The sequence below is a fragment of the Microcaecilia unicolor genome, chromosome 4 (assembly GCF_901765095.1).
Source record: "Microcaecilia unicolor chromosome 4, aMicUni1.1, whole genome shotgun sequence".
Lineage (NCBI taxonomy): Eukaryota > Metazoa > Chordata > Amphibia > Gymnophiona > Siphonopidae > Microcaecilia > Microcaecilia unicolor.
The window spans coordinates 206,775,359-206,802,405 of NC_044034.1; the positions used below are offsets into that span (position 1 = coordinate 206,775,359).

Here is a 27,047-nt window from a genome sequence, read left to right on the forward strand (position 1 = left end):
GCCATTTTAAACATAAATATATCTCTTCTGCCCTTCCCTCTAACTTTTTAGTTTATACCCGTCTAACCCCCACCCCCCTCCCCGCTCCTGGAGATTCCTTCTTTGCAGAATACAGTACCTCAAACAGCTTCCATAAAGAACCATATGCCTGACCTCTCCCTCCAGTGGACTTACTGCGTTCCGTTTCCCATCTAGCCATCTGCAGCATTCTAGTCCACCACTGGTTGATAGCCGGCGGGTCTTCCAAAATCCAGTGTGCTAATACCGTTTTTCGTGCCAGCATCAGCGCTACACATACAAACCGGACCTGAGATGGCTGCAACCCCTGTTCTCGCAACTGAGACTCATCCCCCAACAGCAAAATCCGGTAGGACCACTCTACAGCCTGTGCCAACAAATGCTCCAACACTTGCAGCACCCCTTTCCAGAATACATACAACTCAGTACACTCCAAAAAGGTATGTACTAAGGTGCCTTTGCTGTGTTTACATCTTATGCAAGTGTCATCTTCCCAAAGCCCCATCCGCTTTCCTTTCTCTCTTGTTATAAAAGCACCATGTAGCAACCGAAACTGCATCTCCTGCAAATTTGCACTAGTTGTCAATTTAAATGACGCTGCAAAGTAGGTTGCCAACATGTTACCCGTGATTTCCTCCCCCACTTGTTCACCCCACCATTTTGCCAGGCCAGCAATGAAGAAGTCCTCCTTTTGCTCCCTTCCTATAGAATACCATACCGCCAATTTGTTTGCAGCGTTCGGCATCTGACAAAACATCTTATCCAGCCGCGAAAAACTAGGCCCCCCCTCTTTCCTAGAAGACAAGGTCGCACAATAGTGCTTCAATTGAAGAAAAGGGAAATAATCTTCCTGTCCCAAGCTCCAAGAATTCCGAGCCTGCTCAAATGTGGGGAATATCCCCTGTCCCTCCACCGTAAAATGTCCCACATAACGACACCCATTTTTGGCCCACACTTTGAACCGCGACGCCCCCTGACCCGCTGGAAATGAGGGGTTATCTACTACTGTCAGAAACGGAGATGGTCCTGTGGCCTTTCCCAGTCCACCCCGCCACCAATTCCAGGCCTTTCTCAGAGGCTGAAGCAAACACTGGAGGTCTCCTTTCGAGCTTCCCTGTACTTGTAAACTATTAAACACTGAATACGGCAGCACCTCACCTTGCCAGATACCTTTTGGGGCATATTTAGCAGACCCAGAATGGAGCTCAAAAATCCACCTAAGTAGCGCTGCCACATTGTATAACCGCAGGTCCGGAAGATTTAATCCTCCCTTATTCCTAGCAATCGTCAATTTAGCAAAACTTATCCTGGCCCGCTTTCCCGCCCAAAGAAAAGTACCAATAAACCCCTTATAGTATAGTTCATCTTTTCGTGTTATCCAAAATGGCATCATCTGTAAGGGGTATAGAATCTTGGGCAACATAACCATTTTTACTAACGCTACACGCCCCAATAAAGAAAGGGGCAAATCTCTCCATCTGTGGCACAATTTTTTAATACCATCTAGCTTGTCCTGTATATTGCGACGATATACCACTCTCATATCCGCGTGCAAATACACTCCTAAATATTTTAAAGTTCCGGTTGACCAAGCTAAGGGAAACGTGTGGAGCTGCCTACACGCACAAGGGGAGGACACCGGCAAAGCCTCAGACTTATCAAAATTAATACATAGACCAGAGAAAGACCCAAATTGGACAATTAAGTCTATAAGAATAGGAACAGTCACGGATGCTCTATCTAGATATATAAGCATGTCATCTGCAAACAGATTAATTTTAAATTCTTGGGATCCCATTTTAATTCCCTGAACTTTGTCCGTCTGTCGAATTTTGATAGCAAAGGGTTCTAAGGACAGCACAAATAGCATCGGGGAGAGCGGGCACCCTTGCCGTGTGCCCCGCTTTAAGGAAAAGACAGATGACAATGCTCCATTTATTAATATCTGAGCTGTGGGATGGCTATATAAAGCGCGGATTCCTCCTAAGAAAGCTCCCATGATACCAAATTGCGGTAACACCCAAAATAGATAGTCCCACAAGATCTTATCAAATGCTTTTTCCGCGTCCAAACTTGTAATGATCGCATCTCCGGGTTTGCCCCCCCCTTTCTGCAACACTGTCAAGGCTCTCATAATATTGGAAGATGCATATCGGCCTGGCACAAATCCCGCCTGATCCGAGTGAACCAGGCCAGGTAAGACCCTCCCCAACCTATTTGCCATAATATTGGCAAAAAGCTTTATGTCTTGATTAAGGAGTGATATGGGCCTGTAGGAACCCAGCAATTCCTCATCTCGCCCAGGCTTAGGGAGTACCACTATGTGTGCATGTGTAAGTCTACCGCCCGCCTCCCCAGTTGTGCAGAGATGATGACATAATTCTTGAAAAGGGGGTCCTACGTTGGCACCTAATATCTTATAAAATTCAGGCCCTAGGCCGTCCGGACCGGGGGCCTTAGCCAACTTAAGGCGTTTCACTGCCTGAAGTACTTCCTCTCCCTTCACCGGCACATTTAACTGATCTCTCTGCTCCTGCGATAACTGCGGTAAAGGAAGATTCTGAAAAAATAATTCCCGCTGGGTCCGATCTGTCTCTCCTGCATTATACAGTGCCTGATAGAATTTGACAAACTCTTCCTGGATGCCCTCAGATGTGGCCACTACCTGCCCTCCAGGAGATCTCACCTTCGTTATAATTTTTTTGGCCCCTCTGCCTTTTACCAGGGTCGACATCAATCTCCCCGCCTTATTCCCCCATCTATACAAATTAAATTTATACAAGCTGATATCCTGAGCCGCCCGCGCATTCAAAATATCATTAATTTGCCGGCGAGTGTCCAAATATTCCTTTTTTATCTCGTCTTCCCTCTGCCGTACATGCCTCCCCCTCAACTGTTGCAGATGGCTCGATAAGGCAATTAATCTACTATTACGCTCCCTGTTTAATTTTGCCCCATAGGCGATAATATGCCCCCGCATCACGGCCTTCCCCGCTTCCCAATAAGTTATAGGGTCTACTGATTCCGGGTTATTTTCCATTAGATAATTGTCCCACATCTTCAACAAAAAACTACGAAACTCAGGCTCCAAATACAACGTTGGATTCATACGCCACATCCTTGATGCACTGCCTTGGTGCCACTGGATGTCTGCCCAAATCAAACAATGATCCGACACTGCCCCGTCCACTATATCTGCCGCCTGCACTTTCGACATAAGGGTTGCATCAACTAGTAAATAATCGAGCCGTGCATATACCCCATGTACCTGAGAAAAAAAAGTGTAGTCATATGATTCTGGATGTAAGATCCGCCAGATATCCAGGAGCCCTAGCTCTTGTACTAGAAAGTTAATCCCTTTATCTTTCCATGCTGGAGGCCGCGGCTTTGCTGGCTTGCAATCTATCAAGGGGTCTGCAGTAATATTAAAATCTCCCCCCAGCACCAATTTGTACCCACTAACTGATACCAAATGAGCTAAAAGACCAGAAAAGAAAGAGTGGGAATATACATTTGGCGCATATATGGAGCATAAGGCCACCCTCTGCCCTGCAACCTCTCCCCACCATATGACAAACCGACCCTCTGGGTCTTGTACTAATTTATGCATGCTAACATGGTGCCTTCTATGGAATAATATAACCACCCCCCTTTGTCTGTTATTAAAGGAAGATGACACTATCTCTCCAACCCACCCTTTTTGTAACTTCCGATGTTCTTGTTGTGAGAGATGAGTCTCCTGTAAAAACATCACATCAACTTTCATTTTATTACAGTATGCCAAAATTTTAGTCCGCTTAACCGGTGAGTGAATACCATCAACATTTAATGATCCTATTCTCAAACTACCCATCTGTCAGATCGAAAGGCGATATGCAGCCTTATGTCCGAGAACAAGGGGTGATGTCCCAGCTCACCACCCCCTCCCTTTCCAGGTGTTGCCTCGGTACCAATCTCCTCCATGTAACAGTATTCCTTATTTCTCCAGGAGCCTTCCCCCCACCCCAGCCCCTCCCCCTCCCCTCCCTCTCTTTCCCATCCCTGTCCCTCCCTTCGTTTGCTACATCCACACTCTGTGTACCATTCACTCCATCCAGTCAAATAGCTCCTTCCTCCCACTTCTCCCCTCCCATGTCCCTTCCCACCCTCCCCTTTAGAACAACCAGTGTTACAACCCTCTCCTAAGAGAAAGCTACTCCCCTCCCTTCCTCCCCCCCCCCCCCCCCCCCGAAAAGGACCTTCAGCTTGCCTGAGCGCTGCATTTCCCTTTCTTAAACACCCACCACCCATTTCAACATTTTCCCTTCAACTCCCCCAATACGACAGCAGAAAAGTAAAACGATCCCATCAGAGGCAAATTATACAAATAACAGTACCCCTCCAAACTTGTTCAAACTATAGTCCATTGTGTTCCTTTATTTTCTCTCTCTCTACCTCGTGCAGCCTATAAAAAAAGAACACAGGCTTCACTGCAACAAGCCTCTTTAAATTACAAATCGTCCCCAGGCAACTCACAACTTCCCCACTGAGTCTTCAGTCTTCTAGCTGGCATCCAGATAAAGCTGGGAAGAAAAAAAAAAAAAAAAACCACAAACAGCCTCTCCTTCCAAATCAACAATGTCTCCCGTTTAAGAATGCCCCGGGCTCCACTCCTTGTTGTTTACAGTAATCAATCTTTAATGGTTCTGCTGCTTGCAATCCCCTGCACCTCAAAAATAACAAGAAATAAATCCTAGCCTGCCTGGCATAATGTCTCCGGCGGCTCTCCACGTGTCATCAAAGGTGTTTTCAAGCCGGCTCCCTTCAACCACTCTAACATTGCACTCTATCACTGCAACCGCTCCAGAAATGAGCGCAATTCTTCTGGCTGCTCCATGAATAGAACACGACCTTCATGCAGCACTCTCACCTTTGCTGGGTATTGCAGCGAGAACCGGATCCCTTTGTTGTAGAGCTGAGAGCAGTATGGAGACACTCGTTTTCTTAGCTCTGACACCCGCGGCGAGAAATCTTGAAACATCAGCACGCCTGTCCCCTGATCAGTCAGGGTTCTCTTCTGGCGATACTTTTCCATCAGCTGGGCTTTCTCAGCATAGTTGAGAATACGAGCAATTACCGGGCATGACTTACTGCTATGTTCTTTAAGCGCTCCGATCCGATGCACCCGCTCTGCTTTGAGACGTTGCCCTTCTGACTCAATCCCAAGCTCTTTCGGCAGCCAGACTTCTACCAAGTCCCAGAGCTCTTTATCTTTGACCGATTCCGGTATTCCCACCAGCCTGATATTATTCCGCCTGCTCCGGTTCTCATGATCTTCTACCCGCTCTTCCAGCAGTTTACACCTCTTCTCCAGAGCAGACATTTGAGAACTCACATTATTCACCAGATCCTCTTGCTGTGATATTCGTTCCTCTGCCAGTTGTATGCGGGTGCTTTGTGCCGCCATGCTTTCTTTCATCTCGTCCATAAAGACATGCAGCGCCGACAGCTTGTCATCCAGAACTGCTGCCATGTGCTTCATTATCTCTTGTATCGCTGCGTCTTGTATGGCTACCACCGGCAGATCCTGACTCTGGGTCGCCTCTCCTTTCTCCTTTCCAGACGCCATCTTAGCCACGTGGGGGGTTCCGCGCCCTTTCTGAGTACGCGGGGTCTTTGCCGGCATACCCTGAAAGCAGCTTCTGATCTTTCTCCTTTATTGCTCAATCGATGCAGCCCACGCTACCTTGTACTGGACGATGTTTTGAGGGACCAGATCGGGGGTTTGAGCACATTAAATCAGCTGATTTATAAGCGATGAGGAGGAGAGCAGCCTCGAGACGTCCGTCTAGGCTCCTGCCATCACGTGACCCCCCTACTTGTCCCTCTAATTACCGACCCATCTCCCTCCTCTCTTTTCTCTCCAAATTACTTGAGCGTGCTGTTCACCACCGCTGCCTTGATTTTTCTCTCCTCACATGCTATTCTTGACCCACTACAATCTGGTTTTCACCCTCTCCACTCAACCGAAACTGAGCTTACTAAAGTCTCCAATGACCTATTACTGGCTAAATCCAGAGGTCAATATTCCATCCTCATTCTTCTTGATCTTTCCGCTGCTTTTGACACTGTCGATCACAGCATACTTCTCGATACCCTGTCCTCACTTGGATTCCAGGGCTCTGTCCTTTCCTGTTTCTCTTCCTACCTCTCCCTCCGCACCTTTAGTGTTCACTCTGGTGGATCCTCTTCTACTTCTATCCCTCTGCCTGTCGGCGTACCTCAGGGTTCTGTTCTTGGTCCCCTCCTCTTTTCTATCTACACTTCTTCCCTTGGTTCATTAATCTCATCCCATGGCTTTTCCTACCATCTCTATGCTGATGACTCCCAAATCTACCTTTCTACCCCTGATATCTCACCTTGCATCCAAACCAAAGTTTCAGCGTGCTTGTCTGACATTGCTCTCTGGATGTCTCAACGCCACCTGAAATTAAACATGACCAAAACCGAGCTTCTCATTTTTCCCCCCAAACCCACCTCCCCACTCCCCCCGTTTTCTATTTCTGTTGATGGCTCTCTCATTCTCCCTGTCTCCTCAGCTCGAAACCTTGGGGTCATCTTTGACTCTTCTCTCTCCTTCTCTGCTCATATCCAGCAGATCGCCAAGACCTGTCGTTTCTTTCTTTACAACATCTGTAAAATCTGCCCCTTTCTTTCCGAGCACTCTACCAAAACCCTCATCCACACCCTTGTCACCTCTCGTTTAGACTACTGCAATCTGCTTCTTGCTGGCCTCCCACTTAGTCGCCTCTCCCCTCTCCAATCGGTTCAAAACTCTGCTGCCCGTCTCATCTTCTGCCAGGATCGCTTTACTCATACTACCCCTCTCCTCAAGTCGCTTCACTGGCTCCCTATCCGTTTTTGCATCCTGTTCAAACTTCTTCTACTAACCTATAAATGTACTCACTCTGCTGCTCCCCAGTATCTCTCCACACTCGTCCTTCCCTACACCCCTTCCCATGCACTCCGCTCCATGGATAAATCCTTCTTATCTGTTCCCTTCTCCACTACTGCCAACTCCAGACTTCGCGCCTTCTGTCTCGCTGCACCCTACGCCTGGAATAAACTTCCTGAGCCCCTACGTCTTGCCCCATCATTGGCCACCTTTAAATCTAGACTGAAAGCCCACCTCTTTAACATTGCTTTTGACTCGTAACCACTTGCCTCCACCTACCCTCCTCTCCTCCGTCCTGTACACATTAATTGATTTGATTTGCTTACTTAATTTTTTGTCTATTAGATTGTAAGCTCTTTGAGCAGGGACTGTCTTTCTCTATGTTTGTGCAGCGCTGCGTACGCCTTGTAGCGCTATAGAAATGCTAAATAGTAGTAGTAGTGATAACAGTACCTAACAAGCAATAATGAGCACTGATTGGCAATAATTAAAATTTACATGCACAACTTGCTAAGCGTATTCTATAATGTATTGCGACTAAATTTTAATACACGAATTTCAAAAGGGGTATGGTTATGGGCGGGAAAATGGGTGTTTCATAGGCGTTCCAAAATTTATGCACATACTTATAGAATATGGCTCAGTGTGCATAAATGTACGCATAGGGATTTACGACACATTTTTGTTGGTGTAAATGGAGGTGCGTAGTTTTAGGCACTGGGATATCAACTAAATGTATTCTATATACCGTGCGTAAATCTAGGTGCTGCTTATAGATTATGCTGAGCTGGAAATGTTTACCGCGTGGATTTTTTAGGCGCCTTATATGGAATCTGGCCCTAAGCATGAATTCTATAATTGTAGTTTCGCACAGACCTGCTGTTATAGAATACTAGTGAAATCTGCAGTTCTGTGCCCAACTGTGGGTGCATGAATTTACACCATCTAAAAGGCTGATGTAAATGCTGGCACTGAACTGTAGGCAGTTAGGCATCTAAGTGATAGTTTCTATAACCCATGTATGTAACTCCTGGGCATACCTCTGACCCATCCAAGCATCTTCCAGGTCCATATTTCCCTTGCAGTTATGGACCCAGTCGATAGAATACCGATTAAGGTCAGTTATGTACCTAACTGCCAATTAGAGCCAATTAACACCAATAATTGGCAATTATTGGTTGTTAAAGCTAATTAGCAGTTCATCAAACCATTAAGTTAGGTGTGAAACTGCCCTTATTCTATAAATTGTGTGCACAATTTTGTGTGCTAAACCCCAGATTCTATATATGGTGCCTAAAATTGGTTGTAATCTGATTTGTACCCCGCGCTTTCCCACTCATGGCAGGCTCAATGCGGCGGTTAGCTTAACAAGCCAATCAGCGCTGATAATTGCCATTTAACAAGTAATTATTGACATTAATTGGCATTAATTAGAATTTACATGCAGAACTAAGCGTTTTCTATAACCTGATGCACATAAATTCTAAGTCGCATAGTTGAAAAGGGGGCGTGGCCATGGGTATTTCTAAAATCTATGTACGTTGTTATAGAATACACCTGGTCTGTGCCTAATTTAGGGGTCAGCATTTACACCAAGTTTTACTTAGCATAACTGCCTGTGACTAAATTTAGTTGTGTGGACAGGCGCTCAGTGCATTCTATAAACTACCGTATTTTTCGGACTATAAGATGCACTTTTTTTCCTCCCAAATTTAGAAGGAAAATGTTGGTGCGTCTTATAGTCCGAATTTAGCCCCCCTTCCCCGTTACAGGCACCTCCCTCACTCCGTTACAGGCTCCCTCCCAACCTCCCTCCGTTACAGGCACCCCTCTCTCCCTCCATTGGAATTTTAAAACTCCTCACTTCGTCGGTGTGACTCGCGGTAGCAGCAGCGCTTCAGCGTGCACATCGCTCTTCACTCAGCCTTCTCTCTCTCAGCTCTCTGGTCCCGCCCACAACAGCTCTCTGGTCGGGCGGGACAAGAGAGCTTAGAGAGAGAAGGCTGAGTGAAGAGCGACGTGCACGCTGAAGCGCTGCTGCTACCGCGAGTCACACCGACGAGGTGAGGAGTTTTAAAATTTCAATGAAGGGAGAGAGGGGTGCCTGTAACGGAGGGAGGGAGGGAGCCTGTAACAGAGGGAGGGAGGGAGCCTGTAATGGAGGGAGTAAGGGAGTGCCTGTAATGGAGGGAGTGCATGCCTGTAACGGAGGGAGGGTGCCTGGAACAGGGAGGGGGCCTGTAACTATTTTTCGGACTATAAGATGCACTTTTTTTTTCCTCCAAATTTGGTAGGAAAACCTAGGTGCGTCTTATAGTCCGAAAAATACGGTATGTGGAAATTTAGGCCTATTCCATAAATTATGCCTAAATTTTAAATCAAGGCACTTTGTATTATCTTCGTTCTTTATATACAGTGAATCTGCATGATTGTTAAGTAAATACTTTTCTACAGTAGTAGCACTATATCCACATCCCCTATGTGCTTTTGAGAAGAATATTGTTTTGCCTCTCTCACCTTCTTTTCCAAATATCTTCACAATGGTGATTGTTTTTTCTTATATGTCTGTTGTTCACCCTGATTACCATTTACAGGATGGCTACTCTGTTTCTACAGTGTCTCCACATCAATGTAGTTATTTTTAACTCATCCTAATACCTTTATTTTTTCTGGTATCCAGACTACTTAGATGATCCTCTAGTGACTATTCCTTTAATCGATTTCCTATCACTACAATTAAACACAGTTACTAGACGCATTGACAATTCCTGGTGAGTCATGCCCATTCCATTCATCATCTATACCAATGTCCACTTCCAGCATAATTTAGGGCACTAGGCCGTATTAGCTGTTTTTCCCATTCATCCTTATTGGCATGATTTGCATCATATTTCCTTGAATTGATCTTAAGTACGTATAGACATTTTTTTTATCCTTTATTCAATTGTCCATTTACCAGTCCATTTAATATAATTCCACTATGATCATTCATCCATTTATCTTTTTATTTATTTTTCACTTCATTCTTTTAATACATACATAGTAACATAGTAGATAATGGCAGAAAAAGACCTGCATGGTCCATCCAGTCTGCCCAACAAGATAAACTCATATGTGCTACTTTTTATGTATACCTTACCTTGATTTGTACCTGTCCTTTTCAGGGCACAGATCGTGTAAGTCTACCCAGCACTATCCCCGCCTCGCAACCACCAGCCCCGCTTCCCACCACCAGTTCTGGCACAGAACATATAAGTCTGCCCAGCACTATCCCCGCCTCCCGCCACCGGCTCTGCCACCCAATCTCGGCTAAGCTCCTTAGGATCCATTCCTTCTGAACAGGATTCCTTTATGTTTATCCCATGCGTGCTTGAATTCTGTTACCGTTTTCCTTTCCACCACCTCCCGCGGGAGGGCATTCCAAGCATCCACTACTCTCTCCGTGAAAAAATACTTCCTGACATTTTCTTGAGTCTGCCCCCCTTCAATCTCATTTCATGTCCTCTCGTTCTACCTCCTTCGCATCTCCAGAAAAGGTTCGTTTGCGGATTAATACTTTTCAAATATTTGAACGTCTGTATCATATCACCCCTGTTTCTCCTTTCTTCCAGAGGATACATGTTCAGGTCATCAAGTCTCTCCTCATACGTCTTGTAACGCAAATCCCTTACCATTCTCGTAGCTTTTCTTTGCACCGCTTCAATTCTTTTTACATCCTTCGCAAGGTACGGCCTCCAAAACTGAACACAATACTCTAGGTGGAGCCTCACCAACGACTTATACAGGGGCATCAACACCCCCTTTCTTCTGCTGGTCACACCTCTCTCTATACAGCCTAACAACCTTCTAGTTACGGCCACCACCTTGTCACACTGTTTCGTTGCCTTCAGATCCTCAGATACTATCACCCCAAGATCCCTCTCCCCGTCCGTTCCTATCAGACTCTCCCCACCTAACACATACGTCTCCCAAGGATTTCTATTCCCTAAGTGCATCACTTTGCATTTCTTCGCATTGAATTTTAATTGCCAAACCTTAGACCATTCTTCTAGCTTCCTCAGATCCTTTTTCATGTTTTCCACTCCCTCCCGGGTATCCACTCTGTTACAGATCTTAGTATCATCCGCAAATAGGCAAACTTTACCTTCTAACCCTTCGGCAATGTCACTCACAAATATATTGAACAGAATCGGTCCCAGCACCGATCCTTGAGGCACACCACTACTCACCTTTCCCTCCTCCGAGCGAATTCCATTCACCACCATCCTCTGGCTTCTGTCCGTCACTACTACTACTACTATTTAAAATTTCTAAAGCGCTACTAGGGTTACGCAGCGCTGTACAATTTAACATAGAAGGACAGTCCCTGCTCAAAGAGCTTACAATCTAATGGACAAATGTACAGTCAGTCAAGTAGGGGCAATCAAATTGGGGCAGTCTAGATTTCCTGAAAGGTATAAGGTTAGGTGCCAAAAGCAACATAGAAGAGGTGGGCTTTGAGCAAGGATTTGAAGATGGGTAGGGAGGGGGCTTGGCGTAGGGGCTCAGGAAGTTTATTCCACTCATAGGGAGAGGTGAGGCAAAATGGGCGGAGCCTGGAGTTGGTAGTGGTGGAGAAGGGTACTGAGAGGAGGGATTTGTCCTGTGAGCGGAGGTTTCGGGTGGGAACGTAAGGGGAGATGAGGGTAGAGAGGTAATGAGGGGCTGCAGACTGAGTGCATTTGTAGGTAAGAAGGAGAAGCTTGAACTGTATGCGGTATCTGATTGGAAGCCAGTGAAGCGACCTGAGGAGAGGGGTGATATGAGTATATCGGTTCAGGCGGAATATAAGACGTGCAGCAGAGTTCTGAACGGATTGAAGGGGGGATAGATGGCTAAGTGGGAAGCCAGTGAGGAGTAGGTTGCAGTAATCAAGGTGAGAGGTAATGAGAGCGTGGATGAGAGTTCGGGTGGTGTGCTCAGAGAGGAAAGGGTGAATTTTGCTGATGTTAAAGAGGAAGAAGCGACAGGTCTTGGCTGTCTGCTGGATATGCGCAGAGAAGGAGAGGGAGGAGTCGAAGATGACTCCGAGGTTGCGGGCAGATGAGACAGGGAGGATGAGGGTGTTATCAACTGAGATAGAGAGCGGAGGAAGAGGAGAAGTGGGTTTTGGTGGAAAGACGATAAGCTCGATCTTGGCCATGTTCAGTTTCAGGTGGCGGTTGGACATCCATGCAGCAATGTCTGATAAGCAGGCCGATACCTTGGTCTGGGTCTCCACGGTGATGTCTGGTGTGGAGAGATACAGCTGGGTGTCATCAGCATAAAGATGCACAACTTGTTCCTCAGTTCACCACTTCGGGTCCTATCTTCAGCCCATCCAGTTTATTTAAGAGCCTCCTGTGGGGAACCGTGTCAAAAGCTTTGCTGAAATCTAAGTAGATTACGTCTATAGCTCGTCCCTGATTCAATTCTCCTGTCACCCAATCAAAGAATTCAATGAGATTCGTTTGGCACGATTTCCCTTTGGTAAAACCATATTGTCTTGGATCTTGCAACTTATTGGCTTCCAGGAAATTCACTATCCTTTCTTTCAGCATCGCTTCCATTACTTTTCCAATAATCGAAGTGAGGCTTACCGACCTGTAGTTTCTTTTTTTTTTTTAACTGTTTTTTTTATTAAGTTCCAATTTTACAAAACAATGCTCTCATTTACATCTTATCATTCACAACATAATGCTGAACTTCTATGCCAACTCTTGCTATTATTCCTTCTCCCCCCTCTCCCCCCCCCCCCCCCCCCGTATCATGGTGGTGCTATTGTCTGTTCATGTAAGTGTTCATATGGTTGCCACACTTTGTTAAAGGCTCCCATTTGCCCTCTTCTCATAGCTGTCAGTTTTGCCATCTGGTATAGGAAGTCCACTCGTTGCAGGACCCTCCTCATCTCAGGCGGCTGTGGGTTTTTCCAGTCTCTGGCTATAGCAAGTTTGGCTGCCACCAAATATTGTGTGGCTAGCTTGTGCTGAGGCCCTGTCGTTGAAGCCGGTTTGAAATGAAGAAGGCAATGCGCCGGCATGCAGGGGTAGGGGCATTGAAGAACTGTCGTTATCAATGTAATCACATTCTTCCAATAGTCTATTATCTTGGAGCATTCCCACCAAATGTGCATAAATGTGCCTCTAGCCCCACACTGTCGCCAGCAGTCTCCTGATGTCTCTGGGTATATTTGCTGTAATCTGTCTGGCGTATAGTACCACCAGTAGTAAATTTTAAATCCATTTTCAATTGCATTTTGGGCCATAGAGGGTTTAAACAGATAGCGATAGCCCCTTTTCCAGCACTCCCTTGAGAATGTACCCTGCAATACTCCTTCCCATCTATTAATATAAGTTCTTTGGGGATCTGTGCGCTGGAGTAGTGCTAGATATATGCGTGATACACTTCCCCTTCCCCCTCCTTTCCCCAGCGCTAATTCCAAAGATGTTTCCCCCAATTCCAGCTCTTCTCGGGCCTTGGTCTGCATGTAGTTACGTATACAACAGTAAAACACCTGATCTCTAGCCTGCAACCCATATTCCTCCTGTAGTTCTGTAAAGCTTATTATCTTGTCAGCATCCCACAGTTGGCCCACCTTATGGAGCCCCGCCCGTGCCCAGTGTTTGAAGGTTATCTCAGTGGCCCCTAATGGAAAACCTGGCGCCCTGCAAATTCCTGTCTGATGGAAGTATGTGCGTTCCGGGAACCACTGTTTCCTAATTTGGTACCAGGTGAATAAAATGTGCCTAAGTCCAATGGGTATTCTTCGCCCTATATTCCTCAGTTCCTTACTTGGTATCCATAGGAGATCCCCCACCTCTCTCATCCCAAGCCAGGCCCTTTCCCAGTGTAACCATTTTTTATTAACTGCTGGATGCCAATCGGCAAGGATTCTTAATTGGGCCGCCTGGTAATATAAAAAGAAGTTGGGGACTCCCATCCCACCCTTCTCTTGTGGTTGAAACAGTATAGCATGCCTCACCCGTGGGGGCCTTTTCCTCCATATAAAAGCAAACATCTTTCTATTGAGGCGTGTAAAGAAACTCCGAGGGATAGGAATAGGGAGCGCCATAAACAGATATAACATTTTAGGCAGCAGCATCATTTTAACGGCGCTAATGCGACCCTTCCACGAAATATTTACACCTTCCCACCTATCAAGTTCAGCTATTAGCTCTGCTATTTTCATCGGGAAATTTGCCTCATAGATATCCTCTACTTTAGAGGTGATCTGTATCCCCAGATACTTAATAGATTTTGTGGCCCACACAAACGGGAATGCCGCCCTCATCTGCTCTATCTCATGGTCAGGTACTGTAATATTAAGTAGCTCTGTCTTATTAATATTCACCTTAAATCTCGACCTTTCCCCATATTGTGTCATTAATTCTATAGCCCGCCGCACCGATGGTTCAGGGTTCGTCAATGTCATCAGCACATCATATGCAAACAGCATTAGCTTATGTTCCCTCTTTCCTCGTACTACTCCTTTTACTCCTGTATCCGCTCTTATAATACAGGCCAGTGGTTCAATTGTTAGGGGAAACAATAGTGGTGAAACTGCACAGCCCTGTCTTGTACCTCTTTGGAGTTTAATAGGCTCTGAATTGGAACCATTGACTTTTAATACCGCCAATGGAGCCTGGTAAAGTAATTCTCCGAGGACAAGCAGGCTGCTTGTTCTCACTGATAGGGTGACGTCCACGGCAGCCCCTCCAATCCGGAATCTTCACTAGCAAAGTCTTTGCTAGCCCTCGCGCATGCGCGGCCGTCTTCTCGCCCGAAACCGGCTCGTGCCGGCCAGTCTTCTTTTGTCCGCGCTCGGTACGGTCGTGTTTCGCCGTTCGCGCCCCTAAAGTTGACCTCGCGCGTCTCCTTTTTTGGTTTCGCTACAAAAAAAAAAAAGATTTGGAAGAGGACCTTTCCGGTCTTTTTCCCTTCCCGCTACTTCCAGTTTTTGCCCCGGTAAGTTTTCTTTCGTCTTCGGGGTAGGCCTTTTTTCAGGCCTCGGGTCGAATTTTTTCTTCCCCTCATTTTTGGTGCCTACCGCAATTACGAGTTTCGATTTCGCCGGCGAGATTTTTCCGCCCATGTCATCGAAGTCTCCCAGCGGCTTCAAGAAGTGCACCCAGTGCGCCTGGGTAATATCGCTCACTGACAGGCACGCGTCGTGTCTTCAGTGTCTGGGGGCTGGGCACCGCCCGCAGGCCTGTAGTCTCTGCGCCCTTTTACAAAAGCGGACTCAGGTAGCGAGATTGGCCCAGTGGAACGTTTTGTTCTCGGGCTCTTCGTCGGCATCGGCACCGGGGGTATCGAGTGCATCGACGTCTCCAGCGTCCAGACCTTCATCCTCGGCCGCCAGTGCATCGAGGCATCGACCCTCTGCATCGGCGCTGAGACATCGGACGACTGTGTCGACGTCGGTGGTACCGGGACCTCGTCTGCTGATGTCGTCGGACGGTGGTGCTTCGTCTGGAGTGCAGGTGAGGGCTGTCCATTCCCCTGCTGGTGGCGGTGAGCCTTCGGGTGGGTCTCCCCCTACCCTGAGGGCTCCTGCGGTACAGCCCCCCCGAGACCGACCTTCTTCGGCCTCGGCCCCGAGGAAGCGACGGCTGGATTCTACGTCCTCCTCGTCGGTGCCGGGAAGCTCCAGTGACGTGCTTCGTCCCAAGAAGTCGAAGAAGCATCGACACCGGTCCCCTTCCCGTGTCGGCACCGAGAGCTCTGGGTTGCCGAGGGAGTCGGCACCCAGCAGGCATCGGCACCGAGAGGACCGCTCACCCTCTGTTCAGGAGGTGTCGATGCGCTCCACTCTGGACAGCCCGGAACAGCCTCCACGCCCGGAACAGACTCTGACATCGACACCTGCATCGGCTTCCACGTCTTACTCCACAGCCGCTCTGCACGAGAGTCTCCGGGCCGTTCTCCCAGAGATTCTGGGAGAGCTGTTGCGCCCTTCCCCTCCGGTACCGGGGGTGCTTGCGCCCCCGGTACCGTCGAGTGAGGCGCCGGCTGGCCCCTTGCCCGGGGTGAGGTCTCCGACATCGGTGCCGTTTGCGGTACCGACTGCGGTCGCCTCCCAGGAAGGCTCCCCGACTACGTCGGCGGAGGGAGCTTCGCCGGTGCGGGCGCGGGAGTCTACCTCTTGACGCTCCCACCGTGGCCGGGGTTCCACGGAGTCGAGCCGGGCACGGCTTCAGACACAGGTTCGTGAACTTGTGTCTGATACCGATGGTGAAGCCTCGTGGGAGGAAGAGGAGGACATCAGATATTTCTCTGACGAGGAGTCTGATGGTCTTCCCTCTGATCCCACTCCCTCTCCTGAAAGGCAGCTTTCTCCTCCCGAGAGTCTGTCTTTCGCTTCCTTTGTCCGGGAGATGTCTACGGCCATCCCCTTCCCGGTGGTTGTGGAGGACGAGCCCAGGGCTGAAATGTTTGAGCTCCTGGACTATCCTTCTCCACCTAAGGAAGCGTCCACAGTACCCATGCATCATGTCCTCAAAAAGACATTGCTGGCGAACTGGACCAAGCCATTAACTAACCCCCACATTCCCAAGAAGATCGAGTCCCAGTACCGGATCCATGGGGACCCAGAGCTGATGCGCACTCAGTTGCTTCACGACTCTGGAGTTGTGGATTTGGCCCTAAAGAAGGCTAAGAGTTCTAGGGAGCATGCTTCGGCGCCCCCGGGCAAAGACTCTAGAACCTTAGACTCCTTTGGGAGGAAGGCCTACCATTCCTCTATGCTCGTGGCCAAAATTCAGTCGTACCAGCTCTACACGAGCATACACATGCGGAACAATGTGCGGAAGTTGGCGGGCTTGGTGGACAAGCTCCCCCCTGAGCAAGCCAAGCCTTTTCAGGAGGTGGTCAGGCAGCTGAAGGCGTGCAGAAAATTCCTGGCCAGAGGGGTGTATGACACCTTTGATGTTGCGTCCAGGGCCGCTGCTCAAGGTGTGGTGATGCACAGACTCTCATAGCTGCGTGCCTCCGACCTGGAGAATAGACTCCAGCAGCGGATTGCGGACTCGCCTTGCCGTGCGGATAACATTTTTGGAGAGAAAGTCAAGCAGGTGGAAGAGCAGCTCCACCAGCGGGATACCGCTTTCGACAAGTTCTCCCGTCGGCAGCCTTCAGCTTCTACCTCTACAGGTAGACGATTTTTTGGGGGAAGGAGGACTGGTCCCTACTCTTCTGGTAAGCGTAGGTACAATCCTCCTTCTCGACAGCCTGCGGCCCAGGCTAAGCCCCAGCGCGCTCGCTCTCGTCAGCAGCGTGCGCCTCAGCAAAGCCCCTCGGCTCCCCAGCAAAAGCAAGGGACGAGCTTTTGACTGGCTCCAGCAGAGCATAGCCGACATCCAAGTGTCAGTGCCGGGCGACCTGCCAGTCGGAGGGAGGTTGAAAGCTTTTCACCAAAGGTGGCCTCTCATAACCTCCGATCAGTGGGTTCTCCAAATAGTCCGGCAAGGATACACCCTCAATTTGGCCTCAAAACCTCCAAATTGTCCACCGGGAGCTCAGTCTTACAGCTTCCAGCACAAGCAGGTACTTGCAGAGGAACTCTCCGCCCTTCTCAGCGCCAATGCGGTCGAGCCCGTGCCATCCGGGCAAGAAGGGCTGGGATTCTATTCCAGGTACTTCCTTGTGGAAAAGAAAACAGGGGGGATGCGTCCCATCCTAGACCTAAGGGCCCTGAACAAATATCTGGTCAAAGAAAAGTTCAGGATGCTTTCCCTGGGCACCCTTCTCCCCATGATTCAGGAAAACGATTGGCTATGCTCTCTGGACTTGAAGGACGCCTACACGCACATCCCGATACTGCCAGCTCACAGACAGTATCTGCGATTTCAGCTGGGCACACGTCACTTCCAGTATTGTGTGCTACCCTTTGGGCTCGCCTCTGCGCCCAGAGTGTTCACGAAGTGCTTGGCTGTAGTAGCAGCGGCACTTCGCAGACTGGGGGTAGACGTGTTCCCATATCTCGATGATTGGCTGGTGAAGAACACATCCGAGGCAGGAGCTCTACAGTCCATGCAGATGACTATTCGCCTCCTGGAGCTACTGGGGTTTGTGATAAATTATCCAAAGTCCCATCTTCTCCCAGTGCAGAAACTCGAATTCATAGGAGCTCTGCTGGATTCTCGGACGGCTCGCGCCTATCTCCCAGAGACGAGAGCCAACAACTTGTTGTCCATCGTCTCGCGGGTGCGAGCGTCCAAGCAGATCACAGCTCGGCAGATGTTGAGATTGCTGGGCCACATGGCCTCCACAGTTCATGTGACTCCCATGGCCCGCCTTCACATGAGATCTGCTCAATGGACCCTAGCTTCCCAGTGGTTTCAGGCTGCTGGGGATCTAGAAGACGTGATCCACCTGTCCACGAGTTTTCTCAAATCCCTGTATTGGTGGACGATTTGGTCCAATTTGACTCTGGGACGTCCTTTCCAAATTCCTCAGCCACAAAAAGTGCTGACCACGGATGCGTCTCTCCTGGGGTGGGGAGCTCATGTCGATGGGCTTCACACCCAAGGAAGCTGGTCCCTCCAGGAACGCGATCTGCAGATCAATCTTCTGGAGTTACGAGCGGTCTGGAACGCTCTGAAGGCTTTCAGAGATCGGCTGTCCCACCAAATTATCCAAATTCAGACAGACAACCAGGTTGCCATGTATTACATCAACAAGCAGGGGGGCACCGGATCTAGCCCCCTGTGTCAGGAAGCCGTCAGCATGTGGCTCTGGGCTCGCCGTCACGGCATGGTGCTCCAAGCCACATATCTGGCAGGCGTAAACAACAGTCTGGCCGACAGGTTGAGCAGGATTATGCAACCTCACGAGTGGTCGCTCAATTCCCGTGTAGTGCGACAGATCTTCCAGGTGTGGGGCACCCCCTTGGTAGATCTCTTCGCATCTCGAGCCAACCACAAAGTCCCTCAGTTCTGTTCCAGGCTTCAGGCCCACGGCAGACTGGCATCGGATGCCTTCCTCCTGGACTGGGGGGGGGGGGAGGGTCTGATGTATGCTTATCTTCCCATACCTCTGGTGGGGAAGACTTTGTTGAAACTCAAGCAAGACCGAGGCACCATGATTCTGATTGCTCCTTTTTGGCCGCGTCAGATCTGGTTCCCTCTTCTTCTGGAGTTGTCCTCCGAAGAACCGTGGAGATTGGAGTGTTTTCCGACCCTCATCACACAGGACGAAGGGGCGCTTCTGCATCCCAACCTCCGGTCCCTGGCTCTCACGGCCTGGATGTTGAGAGCGTAGACTTTGCCTCTTTGGGTCTGTCAGAGGGTGTCTCCCGCATCTTGCTTGCTTCCAGGAAAGATTCCACTAAGAGGAGTTACTTCTTTCTGTGGAGGAGGTTTGCCGTCTGGTGTGACAGCAAGGCCCTAGATCCTCGCTCTTGTCCTACACAGACCCTGCTTGAATACCTTCTGCACTTGTCTGAGTCTGGTCTCAAGACCAACTCTGTAAGGGTTCACCTTAGTGCGATCAGTGCATACCATTACCGTGTGGAAGGTAAGCCGATCTCGGGACAGCCTTTAGTTGTTCTCTTCATGAGAGGTTTGCTTTTGTCAAAGCCCCCTGTCAAGCCTCCTACAGTGTCATGGGATCTCAATGTCGTTCTCACCCAGCTGATGAAACCTCCTTTTGAGCCACTGAATTCCTGCCATCTGAAGTACTTGACCTGGAAGGTCATTTTCTTGGTGGCAGTTACTTCAGCTCGTAGAGTCAGTGAGGGTCTAGGCAGGCAGCAAAACAGTGGGTAGTCAAGTTCAGTTCAGTAGTCAGGTAAGCAGGGAAGTAATAGCAAAACACACGATAACGAGCACCAAACCTCTAAAGTAATAGAAGCCGAAGCAAAGATGGTGACTCAGGCCAGCTCTTAAATAGGCCTCCAATCAGAGGATCCTGGTCTCAGCTGTGAGGCAAGAGCTCCCATAGGGCACGCCCAAAAGATACTCAAGATGGCTGCCTCCTAGTGAGCTACCTAAGATGGCTGCTCCTCAAATGATCCTTCCAAGATGGCTGCCCCTCAGATGATCTTCCCAAGATGGCTGCCCCTCAGATGATCTTCCCAAGATGGTTGCTGCTTAGATGATCCTTCCAATATGGTCGCCGCCAGACGAACAAGGTAGGGTTGCAACACCCAGACTGGATTATTGTAATGCACTCTACACTGGTCTGATTACAAAGGGTTTGTACCAGCTCCAATTGATTCAGAATACTGCAGAAAGACTAATAGAAGTTTGTAAGTGATGTGACCACATCACACCTTTTTTGCATAAACTTCACTGGCTACCAGTTCAACATAGAACCAAATTTAAAACTCTGTGTTTGACTTTCAAGGCCCTTAAACGAAATGACCCAGAGTACTTGAAAAACAGGATCTCCCTCTACACACCTTCAAAGTTACTAAGGTCCTCCCAAGGAGTTTCTCTAACCACACCCTCTCCAAAGGACATCACACAATGTGATACCTGCAAGCGAGCCTTCTCCGGATTAGCCCCCACGCTCTGGAATGCACTCCATGAAAGGCTTCGCTTTTCAACCAGGCCTTTAACAGAAGAAGTAAATGACACTGGCTGCACAAATTATAGCAGGACAATTTTATCCACTCCTACCCTAGTGAGGATAATGTTCAAGCACCTTTCTGACCTCATTTGCAACTCTTTAGCTAGTCCCTTATTTTCTTACTCCTGTCACTCTATCTAATCTATCTATATGTTCCATCTTTGCTTATACCCTATGCTGTCTATTAAAATGCTTTATTGTGTATTGTATTGGCATTGTAATGTAGCATACTATGCCATACTTTGTATTGTTGTTTGAATATTTTTACTGCTGTAATTGTCTATTGCTTATGTTTGATTTATTCTTGCTGTACACTGCCTTGAGTGAATTCCTTTAAAAAGGCGGTAAATAAATCCTAATAAATAAATTTCTAAAGCCCGTTGGGGGTCTACTTGTTCAAGTAGTATCTTTAGTCTTGCTCCTGTTTTATGGAAAAATCTTCCTAAATAGATTCGCCAGGAAATTAATTTTAAGAAATTCAAGATTTTATTGAAAACTAATTTTTTTATAATAGCATTTTGTATTTTTCCTGGAGATGAAAAAAATATATATTGATGAGTCTGTGAAACTTGATATGAATATATTACAAGCAATTCATTTTTTTAAGAGGATGAATTATTCTTCAGTGTGGAATGTTCAAGTAGTCAAAGTTCAAGGTTCAATTTTATTTCATATACTGTGTATTCTAATAAAAAAACATAGCACATACATAAAGACAGAGACATCACAGAAACAATCTCAGAAGGAATAATAAAATTACAAAATAATCATATAAAAATAAGGCTTAAAAATAAAAATTCATTCACATAAATAAAAGAAATATAAGGAAGAGAAAGAGTAAGATGTTTATCCTGGCTCTTCTCCAAACAAACAAACAAAAAAAAAAAACAGCACCACGGGCCTTTAAAAATGGAACACAGTTCTTTAATGAATGAGCCTTGACAAAAAGACCCAACACGGGCCGTGTTTCGGTGACTAGCACCTGCGTCAGGGGTCACAGTGATGACGTGGAAAACTTGGGGAATAACTCGAATATATTCTTCTACAATATATTATTCCTTACCCCACGTCTCATGTAGTAAAAGCTACAAAGCACCAAGGCACTTTCACTTTCTGTATCCAAATGGATGCAGAAAGTGAAAGTGCCTTGGTGCTTTGTTATTCCCCAAGTTTTCCACGTCATCACTGTGACCCCTGACGCAGGTGCTAGTCACCGAAACACGGCCCGTGTCGGGTCTTTTTGTCAAGGCTCATTCATTAAAGAACTGTGTTCCATTTTTAAAGGCTCGTGGTGCTGTTTTTTTTGTTTGGACTTTAGTTTGTACTTCGTTCCCTCTCTTTTGTTATATCCTGGCTCTTCTCTCCATTTTGCAGGTTCTATAATAAAAATCCTTTGGGAATAGATAGAGAAGGCTGGACTCGTACTGGGATTCAGAAGCATACATCCAGCAGTTTCTCAGTAAACAATTCATCTAGCAAGCTGACCATGCCTATAGATGTTAAGGAGACACTGAGGAATGCCCATCCACATGTAGGCAGGTAAGGTCTGCATCTCACTTCTGCCCCTCTCCTCATGTACACCTGCACTTTCTTGCTGCCTGTTCAGATCTCTGGCCTATCTGCTTCTGTCTGGGTTCACATCTCAGCACCTGTCTCTTTCCCCTTAGTTTGTCTCAGTCTCTTTCTTTGCAAAACTGTGTGCTTCTTCATTCTCTTTCTGCACAGGACAATAAAAGCAGCTGATCTATTCTATGATGACAAGCGAAACAAGTTATTGAACCCTGCCCAGCTTGCTATGTAACTGGGTAAGTAGCATTGTTCAGAACTCTTCCTACTGGGACATGACGGGGTAAGAAAAGCCCAGTTCCTGAGAGCTGTTGATCAGAGCATTAAAAAACATAGAGGCCAAAGCTGATATCAGAATGCAAATCCTCCTCATTTCAAATGTTAGTGCTGAAACCAGTAGGAACTATGGAGCATTACTTTATTTTCATGGTAATAATTATTATCATCATCTTGGCTGGCAGCTAGTGAATAATATACTTCCCTATTTGTGCCAAATATCTGAATGAATATCTCAATTCTCACCATACTGGAAGAAGCCAGGTTTGGGGTAGAGCAAGGTTGGGTCGAAAAACTATCCAAATAAGAGCCCTCATGCTGATACAACTTATATGTTTAGTTCAGGGCTTCTGAACAGCAGGCCTAAACTAAATGGATAGTGCTGGCATGGTGACCACACTGCACATATATTCAGCATTTCTATCTATACATTTTCCCTCCAATTTAAATACCCCCTCCACCCCAATATTTGGCCAAGTGATGGTCAGTACTGGCACTGAATATTGGGGGCTATAAGTGGGTGGGCTGGGCAGTGGAGCATATGCAAGCCCAGCCAATATTCAGTCGGGGCCCTCATAGCAGTCCAGGACCCAAATAAGCCTTTAAAAAAAAACTTGGAGCCCCCCCCCCCCCAAGCCTTGATGCTTCCCCCTGCCCCCAGCCCATGGCCGCAAGCTACTACCACTCCCCTCTTCCTTCCTCCCCAACTTCCAACACCTCAGTACTTCAGGTAGGCCCCCCAGGCCTACCTTGATCCCTGGTGGTCCAGTGCTGGTTGTTGGAGGCAGAAGCAGAGCCCCCTCACTCCTACCCCTTGCAGCACCTTTGCAGAATGTCTACCATGACCTCTAGTGGCAGCTTGCAGTAGTACCATAAGCTGCCACAAGAGGTCATGGCAGTCATTTTGGGAAGCTGTTGCAAGGGGCCACTAGGGATCAAGGTAGGCCCCGGGGGGGGGGGGGGGGGCACCTGAACTACTGAGGGACAGGGGGTTTCAGGGGGAGTGGCTTGTAGCCATGGGCTAGGAGAGGGGGAGAGGTGGATGCATAGGGAGTTTGGGGGGGGGGGGGGGGGAGAACTCCAATTTAAGAAAAAAAGCTCATGTGGATCCTGGGCCGATATTCAGCCGAGGCCCACATAAGCTAGGGAGGGACAGGCAGGTTCCCTGGAGTTCTGTAGAGCTTGCCTGCTCTCACTATTGAAAATATGATAGTGAAACAGCACACCCCACTGGCAGGACTATAGGTGGAGGATTCCTGCACAACTTAGAGGGAACAGTGAGTGAAAGTATAAATATAGGGGTCCTTTTACTAAGCTGCAGCAAAACCTGGGCTTAGCACATGCTAATGTGGGACTTTCTGGCATGCTCAGTCCATTTTAATGCAGCAGTATTGAGGCCATTTTAAATATTATTTTTGCAGGTCCTGTGCTATTTTTTCCATTAGCAAATGGGACTGCCAAAAAATTAATGTGGGAGTACTTACTGCCTCCTATTTGGGAGGTGCTAAGTGCTCCCACATTAATTTAGTATTTTCCAGTTAGCATGTGCTAATGTGAACACACTGGCTGGATAACACTTCCATACCCATACCCCCACGCATGAAACACTTCCTCCCAAGAAATTCAATAGCGTGCAACTGGCGTACGCTGACAAATTGCTACAAAACACTTTAACATGTTTTGCAGTAGCCCGCAGATTCTATATATGGAGACTAAAGTTGCAGGTGGAAATTAGAAAGTATAGCCGATTCACACATGCAACTTAATTGTTTAATAGCAAACAATTATTGACACTAATTGGCACTAATTATAATTTATGCATGCAACTGTCTAAGTGTATTCTGTAAAGTGGTGCGCGTAAATCCTAATGTGCAGATCACAAAAGGGGGTGTGGCCATGGGTGGGTCATGTGCATCCCTGAAATTTATGCACACTCTTACAGAATATGCCTGATCCGTGCCTAAATAAGACATGGGCATTTACACCAGGTTTTGGTTGGTGTAAATGGCTTTGCCTAAATTTTAGTCACGGGGACAGCTGCTACGTGTATTCTATAAACCGTGCCTAACCGTAGGTGAGGTTTCTAGAATACTGCTAAGCATGTTTTTTTCACACCCATTTTTCTGGCACCATATATTGAATCTGGCACTAAACCTTTTTTAAATGCCTTTTAGTGAAAGAGCCCCAAAGGAAGTACTGTAGTCTGACTCTCAGCTTTGAAGTGACTTTCCCAGCTTTTTCAGCAGCAGGCCATGTGATCAAAAGTGAAATGGACGTAAAAGGGAATTGAAGTCAGACACAGTCCACAGTGGTTTTATAATGGTACCTGTATTTTAAAAAAGCAGCTTCATTGTTGTGATTTGCCTCTGTTTATTTTTACTTTTTGGACTGTCATGAATTTTCTTAGTGTGCTATAACATGATTCACACTCATCTACATCTGTTAATCTCCCCTGACACTGTGACTTCATCTCCACCAAATTGTTGTACAGTTCCATCAACTGTGCTAGCTAATTAGCTGAAAAGATTTTGCTAAAATTCTAAAGCAGGCCTCATGCCAAAGTTCAGATGGGCCACATTTAATTTACAGGTTGAACACGACACCCATGTTTTAAGAGCTGTACAGAGATGGATGGAGCTGGTAACCATCCTTGGGAATGTCTAGGGGCTTCAACCTCACTACTGATATAAAATCAGAAGCGTAGCCAGATTGTGATGCCAAGGGGAGCAGAGAGTGGACTGCGTAGGTGCATGCGCGCACTACGTAGATTTGACAGACTGCTGAAAAATAGGCACTGTCGCCATCAGAAGTCTGTGGCGCCTCACCTCTGTACCAAATGTCTTCATGTCATGAGCGATGGGATGAATTGGTTCTTGTTTTCCTATGGACTCATGGTTAATAAGAAAGTCAGAACTATAAAGTCATACTTTCGATGGAACAAAACCAGGACTAGGACTGGTTCAACCTCTTCTCAAAGCATGAAGTTATTTGATGTGCCCATCCACAGCTGTTCAGTCTAAGCACTGTTATACTGCCAGCTCTATGCAATGGGCTAGATTCTTTAATTGGCACTGGAAATTCGGTATAACTTATAACCTTATAAAAATGGACTCTATTTGTAAATCCCCAAGTCTACAAAATAGATCATACATCACCTTGGGCTAAACAATTTTTTTTTAAATTTTCGCTTAATGCAATTTAAAAATAAATCTACACACACAAAAAATTTTTAGTGTATCAAAATGTGCTCAGTCCATTTATACTACTACTACTACTTAACATTTCTAAAGTGCTACTAGGGTTACGCAGCGCTGTACAATTTCACAAAGAGAGACAGTCCCTGCTCAAAGAGCTTACAATCTAATAGACAGGAAGAATATGTGGTCATATCACAGTTGGAACCATCACTGCACATTCGATGTTCCACCTCCCTATTGTATGTACATACATCCAGACCAGATGTAAGGCCTTCACCATATATTGGATAATGTAATAAACTTAGATTAACACATTTTTATATTTATCAGAAAGAAACATTACCCAGCTAAAACCCTGCTAACACAATCTTATACTAAATATATGGAGGTACATGCATATTCAGTGACACTAATGTAGCTGACCACAACCCAAACAATCAGAGTTGTACAAAACAATATGCACAGAAAAATAATATAAACACTTCCCTTGAGGATATCTCGTGCCCATGTTGGTGCTAAAAACATACTCATACATTCATCCACTCTTTCTCACGATCTCAATGCATCTTCCCTTTAATTCTGGCCGAGTTTCACACATCTTCATCAGAAAGGGAAATCATAACAAACCCATTCTAAACCTGTAGCGGACATCAACCCCGAGTGGGTTCGCGTCTGGAAACTTCCCAGGGTGTGGGGGTTTCCAGACGCGAACCCACTCGGGGTTGATGTCCGTTACAGGTTTAGAATGGGTTTGTTATGATTTCCCTTTCTGATGAAGATGTGTGAAACTTGGCCAGAGTTAAAGGGAAGATGCATTGAGATCGTGAGAAAGAGTGGATGAATGTATGAGTATGTTTTTGAGCACCAACACGGACACGAGATATCCTCATGTGAAGTGTTTATGTTTAATAATTTTTTTATTGAATGCATATGTGAAACAATTCCATGCCAATCGGTATAACTTTGGTAATAAACATTTCAAACCTATGCTAATACAGCTAAACAGCTATCATCAACATTTTCTTTTGTTTCCCCCCTAACCTTCCCCTCCCTTCTCCCCTCCCCCCCTTCCTTATTAATATATTGATTAACTTTGGCATATATATGCAGAAGTGCTGTACATAACTATTGTCAAGAAATCTATATAGTGACTTTGAAATGTATCAAGTAGCAACCTGAGCATTTATTCAACAATTTTTTTTTAAATAAAATGTAGACTGCTGACAACATTCTGTGGTCTTGGTTTTGTATTTCATTGCTCTACTAATTTCATTTCTTCCCTGCCCTATACTGTAATTCTGCCAATCAACAATATCATACACTAACCGGGAGAAACACATCGCATCCGTGTGGTGCCACTATCTCTGTCCCACCTCCCAGAAGCTTCCCCCCCTCTATACTGTGCCTACTCTCTCATCCTTCCCCCCTTCCAACCCCCCCTAAGGTATCTTCCATAGATAACCAAC

At 46.8% G+C, this 27,047-nt stretch overlaps 1 protein-coding gene across 2 annotated transcripts in view; it reads left to right on the forward strand.

The window, feature by feature from the left end:
• The window catches only part of PPP1R32 (protein phosphatase 1 regulatory subunit 32), a 107,191-nt gene that overhangs the window by 58,999 nt on the left and 21,145 nt on the right, over positions 1 to 27,047 (forward strand). For both annotated transcript variants that reach the window (XM_030201167.1, XM_030201169.1), the window contains 2 exons: positions 21,917 to 22,081; positions 22,268 to 22,347. In XM_030201167.1, coding sequence (XP_030057027.1) covers positions 21,917 to 22,081; positions 22,268 to 22,343 — 241 coding nt within the window. In that variant the 3' untranslated portion in view covers positions 22,344 to 22,347. The remainder of the gene's footprint in view (positions 1 to 21,916; positions 22,082 to 22,267; positions 22,348 to 27,047) is intronic.